Source organism: Lycium barbarum, chromosome 3 (assembly GCF_019175385.1).
Source record: "Lycium barbarum isolate Lr01 chromosome 3, ASM1917538v2, whole genome shotgun sequence".
Classification (NCBI taxonomy): Eukaryota; Viridiplantae; Streptophyta; class Magnoliopsida; order Solanales; family Solanaceae; genus Lycium; species Lycium barbarum.
Window position 1 is genome coordinate 538,950 of NC_083339.1, and position 8,280 is coordinate 547,229.

An 8,280-nucleotide genomic window follows, 5' to 3' on the forward strand; every position below is an offset into this window, starting at 1 on the left:
GGGCAGCCCAGCATCCCGCGTTAACAGGGTCGGGGAAGGACCACGCCCAAGGGGTGTGATGTAGACAACCTACCCTAATGCAAGCATTAGTGGCTGCTTACACGGCTCGAACCTGTGACCTATGGGTCACATGGAGACAACTTTATCGTTGCTCCAAGGTCCCCTTCAAAACATAACACTCAATCTCAGAGAGATAATAAGAATCTGAAGATATAAGTACCTAAATGTTCTTATTAGTCCTCAGCTTGAAATAAAACTTCTACAAATTCAACTACAACATTAGCTAAAAAGTTATCTACACAAAGAAAGAACACTTCCTACCCACTGAAGGAAAATCCTTAAATGACAACTTATAAAGTACTATAAAATTGACAGACAACATGATTAGAACCCTGCTCTTTATCATGCCTCCAAACTTTGACAACATTTAGCGGTACATCTGAATCAACTGTTTCACTTTCTTACTACTCTGCAGCTGTTTGATGAAGTTGTTTGAAGATCGGACCTTGTATTTGAGGCCCTGAAATCGACGATTACTCAGAATTAGTGGATAGTAGTCTCGAATATGAAGAAATAGTGGACAAAAGACGATATAAGAATATTTAAAAAATAATTTTAATTTCATACGAGCACGGAGAAGTAGGGATTCATGTAGCCGACCCCAACTTGTTTGGGACTGAGGTGTGGTGGTTGTTGTTTCATTCAAGCATGGATTTTATAGCAATCCATCGACCTGTCGTTGACGTCTCTAATATCCGAGATGTAATGAAATGGATGTAACTAATTTTGTCAAAAGAAAAGCAGAAATCGTAGCTAATCTTAATTCACCATCCAGTACCATTAGCGGAGAGCTCAGTTTTGGTCTCAGAGTTAAGTTATGGTTTCTGGACAATTTTCAGGATTTTCACATATATATGTGTATATATATGGTATAAGACTATAAGCTAAAGCTGTTGGATTCAATTGAACCTGTATTCAAAACGATAGGCCACCCCTGCGTGTTACACGAACTCGTTTATGTGGACGGATTCAATACAAGTTTGTGTAAGTAACTTCAATATAAGAACATATTGTTTTAGCCAATTTTGGTGTAGTTTGAAGAATTTGAAGAACATGGTGCAGCTCACTTGGTAAGAGTGCTAAGAAGAGAAATCATGGGCTGGATTAGGGGTTTCAATGTGACAAATAGTCAAAGCTGGAAGCTACAATATGCAGACGACGCCTTGATATTCTGTGAAGTTTCAGGAGTGTCAATTCAAATACATAAGAATCATTTTTATCTTGTTTGAGGCAATTTCTGGACTCCACATCAACGGGAGGAAAAGTCAAATTTTTCCCGTTAATGTAGTGCCAAACATTCAGCATCTGACATACATATTGGGAGGGGAAATAGGTGCGATCCCAACAACATATCTAGGGATGCCTTTGAGAGCTAGAAGCAATTCCAGAGACATTTGTCTTGGGAGTATTGGGAAAGTATGAGAAGAAGTTGGACGATGGAAATCACATTACATATTCTTGGGAGGTAGACTAATACTCATTAATCCTATATTAGATGCTCTTCCAACTTACATGATGTCTTTATTTCCTCTACCTGCAAGTGTGGAAAAGAGGTTGAATGGTTTGAGAAGAAATTTCCTATGGCTGGAACACAGGGGTAAACATTACCACCAATAAAGACAGATGGAAAATTGTCTCGGCAGCTATTTGGTGGACAATTTTGGAAGGAGAGAAATTTGAGATGTTTTGGAGATACATGCAGTTCTACACAGAAATCAAGATGAATTGTATTCTTCTTCTCTTCTTCTTCTTCCCCCCCCCTTTTTTTTTTTTTTTTTGTGTGTGTGTGTGTGTGTTTGGTGTAACTCAGAATATGTTAATGATTTGGATTCAGTTTTAGATGTGCTAGATTCCTTGAAAGAAGAACAAGGATTTTGTTCTAACTCCCAAGTTTTGGCTTCCAGCACAAAATTTGTGCCGATGATTTATTAATATACTGGAACTTGTTACCTTCTACAAAAGAGGATCCAAAATAAGTTGGAGTTTTGGGATCCTTTTAATAGGGATATACATTAACTAGAGCTATAGCAACTTAAATATCTTAAACTTGATTTTGTCTTGGGACTTTTCAACTAGAAACCCAAGGCTTATGACAAACTTATCAGTACTATTTTATATTATGTACTCTGTGAAATGGTTAAGCCAGAACTATCAACCCATTAGCCTCAGAAAAAAACGCTTCCTACGGTGACTTGCAAGTGAAAATAGAACTTCGATTAAACTGGCTGTACAAGAGATAGTAAAACAGGAATTGGCTTTAAACCGACAACACCTAGTTATCATACTAATCTTAAAGTCATCAACTTCCTTGAACATCCTTAAAGATTACATATCCGATACATCCTTTCTTAGCCATGCATGCTGTTATAGTTACTACAGAATATAAGGGAACTAAAAACAAATAAGGTTAGTAGCCCTTTTGGTTCCTCTGTTATTGGTAAATTCTAAGTTTAGTCCTTATGATATCTGTCTAAGCACATTTAACCTTCAATTACTTGAAATGTGCACGTTTGATCCCATTGCTTGTGAATATTCACAAATTTTAGAATTATTAATCGTTTAAGTGCCCATGTATTATGTTTACACTTGTATTGCTACTCCTTAATTCGGAGTAATATTTTTCTAAAAATAATCCAAATACAACATACTCTCTATGAAAGGGACGAAAAGCACACATTTTAATTGATTGAAGGTCAAATGTGTTGAGTCATATATCACAAGGACTAGAATCAGAAATTACCAATAATTGAGGGACCAAAATTGCTATTCTCCCAAAGAAATATAAACAGTTCATGATTTCAGTCAAGCAAAGATATTCTTACATTCAACCTCACAACTAGAAAAGCGAACAATCTAACAGAAAAGAATAGTACCTTTGTCACAAATCTTTTCAGGCAAAGATCGAAAGGTCCTCCGGTGGATCAATCCAAATGCTCTCGAAAGGATCTTGTTCTCCCCAATCATAACACTGCTTTCGCGGGTAGTATCTATCATGATCGAGCGAATACGATATGCAACGCCTTCCATAAAAACGAACTTTAGAAAAATAAACACTATTTCGCATCACCCCAAGAATGTCTATCCTTGCTTGAGACGAAAGAAAACTCGCAAAAAGCGTCACACCACCTAAAGTTTGCATCTCCACCCAAATTTTATTTATTTGGTCTAACTTATATATCACCGGATTTGCAGTCGAGCAGGTGTATATCACATAGATATCTCCGTTGTGCTCCGCCATGAATTTTCCTTTCCACCAATTCTTCACGAAAAAGTTCTCGGGGCATCTTGGAGGCGGGACCACACGAACAAGCCAACTATGTTCTTCGGGATCATAAACTCCCAACCAACCAGTAAGACTCAAACAATAGAACAAACCATTGCAGAAAACTAACTTATTCCAAATGCTGCTAACAAATGGCAAACGGTTTTGGTAATTGGCAGTCGTCCATTCGGTGGCCCCCGGTTGACACGTGCTAATCGCAACCAAAGTCGGGCTGATATGCTTAACTGTGAAAACAATACAGTCAGGAGAAGTCGGAGCTTCAGAAAAAGCAACTATCTGGTATGTTAATTCTAGTTTTGGCAAATTGATCACGTTCTTCGTATACGGATTGAAGAAAAACACGCGTAAAGTTCTCGGTTTGTATAACAGCAACCAGCCATCTTTGGCATAACAAAGCCTTGAGCCACGTAACTCTGGTAACTCGACCGAATAAGTTTGCCTTACCGAAGGGTCATAGAATTCAACCAAGTCACCGAATTTCGGGAAGAACATAAGCCAAGGAGCTTTATTCGCGACTCGTACAGAAACCGAGGCAGCAAGCCATTTCTTGCAAACAGCAGAAGCACGGATGTTTTCCTTCAAGTTTAACCGGGAGAGAATCTGTTCTAGAATTTCAATCGGTACACAAAACAGTGAGTTTTGCTCATCAGCTCCTTCACGCTCCTCGGTCGAAGCACCGCCATTATTTGGAGCTGTTGCAGCTAACCTAGAGACATGAAAGTTATCTTTAGTTTCAAAAATGGATAGTGAAATAGAATAGTAAATACTGATACCAAACCCTTAAAGTTAAGGTTATGCACCAAATATAATGTACACATGACCTACACTCCTCCCCCCCCCCCCAAACTCCCAAATTCACCAAAATAGAAGATATGGAAACAAGATTAGAATCCAAATGAATTTTAATGCTGAAAGTCACCGGTAATTATCTGATTAAGGATACGTCATTCGTCGTCTTCTGTTGTTTTCCTTTTCGTGTGAGAATTTACTCTAAAAAGCAGAATGTTTTGGATTTTCAGTCTTAAAATCCAAGGATTCTGCTTTTTAGAGTAAATTCTCACATGAAACGGAAAACGTAAAAGACGACAAATGACGTATCCTTAATCAGATAATTACCGGTGACTTTCAGCATTAAAATCCAAAACATTCTGCCTTTTTTTCCCTCACGCAAAGGACAACAAATCCTAAATCAGATAGCATTAAAATCCAAAACATTATGCTTTTTAGAGTAAATTCTCACACGAAAAGGAAAAAAATCAAAAGACGACAAATGACATATCATTAATCAGATAATTACCGGTGATAAAATCCAAAACATTCTGCTTTTTAGAGTAAATTCTCACACGAAAAGGAAAACATCAAAAGAAATTCTCACACGAAAAGGAAAACATCAAAAGACGACAAATGACATCATTAATCAGATAATTACCGGTGACTTTCAGCATTAAAATCCAAAAAATTCTGCTTTTTAGAGTAGATTCTCACACGAAAAGGAAAACATCAAAAGATGACAAATGATATATGATTAATCAGATAATTACCGGTGACTCTTAGCATTAAAATCCAAAACATTTTGCTTTTTAGAGTAAATTCTCACACGAAAACGAAAACATCAAAAGACGACAAACGAAATATCCTTAATCAGATAATTACCTGATTAATGATATGTCGTTTGTCTGACTAATGCTATGTCTTTTGACGTTTTCCAGATAATTACCTGATTAATGATATGTCGTTTGACTGACTAATGCGATGTCTTTTGACATTTTTCTTTTCGTGAAAGACTTTACTCTAAACAGCAGCATGTTCTGGATTAGAATGCCGAAAGTCGCCGGTAATTATCTGATTAATAATATGTCATTTTTCGTCTTCATTTACAAATAACTTATCCAGAACCAAGTAAGCCAAAAAGAATTATGGTTCAAAACCCATAAACTAAAAATCCTGCCTCTGATGATGACTTGTATTGCGGAACAATGTAGCTATTGGTTACTTGTGTAATGCTTTTTTGCTCTTTGAGTTATTTGTACTCGGAGAAAAATAGTTTATAATGGTTGTGTCTTCCTAGTGCCAAGTTAACTATATATACGGAAAGTCAAGTTTTATGGTGTTGTTTTGACGGTTAATGAGCTTAATAAGTGCAGTTGGTTGGATAATTTAGGATATGTCGGCTTTGATTTTGTCCTTTGCGTGTGAAAAGTTACTATAAAAGCAGTATTTTTTGGATTCAATGCTGAAAGACACCAGTAACGAGATCGCCTTTGATGTTGTCCTTTGCGTGCGAAAAAAAAGGCAGAATGTTTTGGATTTTAATGCTGAAACATAAAAAGACCGATAAATGACATAGCATTAATCAGATAATTACCAGTGACTTTCAGCATTAAAATCCAAAACATTCTGCTTGTTAGAGTAAATTCTCGCATCAAAAGACAACAAACGACATATCGTTAATAGATAATTACCGGTGACTTTCAGCGTTAAAATCCAAAACATTCTGCTTTTTCGAGTAAAGTCTCACACGAAAAGGAAAACATCAAAAGACGACAAATAATATAGCATTAGTCAGACAAACGACATATCATTAATCAGGTATATCTTATTAAGGATATTTCGTTTGTCGTCTTTTGATGTTTTCCTTTTTGTGAGAGAATTTACTCTAAAAGGCAGAATGTTTTGGATTTTAATTAATTATCTGAGTAATGATATGCCGTTTGTCGTCTTTTGATGTTTTCCTTTTCACGTGAGAATTTACTCTAAAAAGCAGAATGTTTTGGATTTTAATGCTGAAAGTCACCGGTAATTATCTGAATAATGCTATGTCATTTGTCGCCTTTTTATGTTTCAGCATTAAATCCAAAACATTCTGCCTTTTTTTTCCCACGCAAAGGACAACATCAAAGGCGATCTCGTTACTGGTGGCTTTCAGCATTGAATCCAAAAAATACTGCTTTTGTAGTAACTTTTCACACACAAAGGACAAAATCAAAGCCGACATATCCTAAATCATCCAACCAACTGGACTTACGTTAAGCTCATTAACCGTCAGAACAACACCGAAAAACTTGACTCTCCTATGTACAGTTAACTTGGCACTAGGAAGACACAACCGTTATAAATTGTTTTTCTCCGATTACAAATAACTCAAAGAGCAAAAAATCATTACACAAGTACCCAATAGCTACATTGTTCCGCAATACAAATCATTTTTAGTGTATGGGTTTTGAACCATAATTCTTTTTTGTTTACTGGGTTCTGGATAAATTATTTGTACAGGTAAAAGAATATTTAGCACAGTTTGGGTTCGGCCGAACCCGTAACTACCATCGACAACACATGCCCATTTCTTGATTAAAACAGACATAGAACTTAATGTTATGCATAGCAACATGAATTTGGAACATGTTCAGAACAACAGATTGAATTCAAGTATAAAATGGTTAACAAATACACATCCCTAAATGCTCAGGTAAACAGATCAAGTTATAAATTGATAAACCCTAATTAGGGTATCCACCAAAAGTAGCAAAATTCACCTCAAACACACAAAAAAAAAAAAAAAAAACAAGAAAACACCACATAAATAAGCACTTTGCATACAATCAAATCTGTTTTTTTCAATTCAACACCATGTTTTTTTTTTTTTTGTGGGAATTCTTTAAACTCAATCACTTGAAAAAGACAACACCTTTCAACTCTAACTAGGAAATTAAACTGGATCCACACAACAAAAAACAAGAATCATAAGTTAAATCAAAACCCCATATAGAATTCATTAAAATTCAACTCATTTCAATCAAATTTACCTCAAGAAACACAAAAAAAGGTTAAAGAAACAAGAAAACACACATAAAACTTCATAAAGCTGAAAACTTTGAAGACTTACAACTTCATTTTTCTTCTTTTTCTTCCAGCCATGGCTGCAAGAACTCAGTTTTTTCGGATTTTTCTATGTGAGTTAAAAGCAGTACACAGAAAAGAGAGTAAATATGCAAAAAAAGGATTGGTTTTTATGCAAAAAGGGTACTATAATAAAGTTAGAGAAATGGTGGAAGTATATGGCAACTGGCAACTGGTAAAGACTGTTGTCAAACTGATCAAGTACGTGAGAGTTACCACCACACGTGTTGTTTTAATGGGTGTCTTTTTTTTTATTTAATAGTTTAAGTTTTGTTATATTTAATATTTCCTGTACTTTTGATTATCATATTATTTTGTTATAGTTACTGCCTCTTTTTAAGAATGTGTTGTTATGCTTTCTTCAGTATTTTATCATGGCTTCTTAACTCCCATTGTTTTCTTCTTCGAACTGCTCTGAAATATTTTTACTTGAGGCGAGAGTCTATTAGAAATGGTCTCTCTACCTCACAAGGTAAGAGTAAGATCTGTGTACTCACCACCCTCCCCAGACCCCAGTTGTAGGCATGTGTCTGTTGTTAATAGTTTAAGTTCAATGCATGAACCATGTACAAAACATTTATATAATCTCCACTTCGTATGAACTACGAGATCAATCCGAGAACGTTTTCGACATCCCAGGGTTACGGACCGACCAAGGAATATCCGTCTGTGTACTTATTATTTATACCATCATGTCACTTAAATGATACTTTTCTGATAAGCTTCTTTAGAATGTGAGCTTTATACTCTTGAAAATAAGACAGATTAGCTGCTACAATGTAAAAAAAACATAGTGGTGCAAAAAAGATTATTACAAGACACGTGTATAACTTCTTTAGAATGTGAGCTTTATACTCTTGAAAATAAGACAGATTAGCTGCTACAATGTAAAGATAAAGTAGTGGTGCAAAAAAGATTATTACAATAGACGTGTAGAACTTGAATTCATAAGCATTTAATTGATGATATGGTAAATATGATAATTAACCTGCAGTTGCATGTTAAAACTCACGTGAATACAATAAATTTTGTCTAGGTTC

General features: G+C 35.6%; 1 protein-coding gene across 1 annotated transcript; it reads right to left on the minus strand.

The window, feature by feature from the left end:
* Positions 1 to 205: 205 nt before the first annotated feature.
* On the minus strand, positions 206 to 7,384 carry LOC132629827 (F-box/kelch-repeat protein At1g57790-like). The gene is made up of 3 exons (XM_060345205.1): positions 7,227 to 7,384; positions 2,934 to 4,049; positions 206 to 520 (listed from the first exon to the last, which is right to left on the minus strand). The coding sequence occupies exons 1-2, from the start codon at positions 7,256 to 7,258 to the stop codon at positions 2,951 to 2,953; spliced, it is 1,131 nt and encodes a 376-aa protein (XP_060201188.1). The 5' UTR covers positions 7,259 to 7,384; the 3' UTR covers positions 206 to 520; positions 2,934 to 2,950.
* Positions 7,385 to 8,280: the final 896 nt, after the last annotated feature.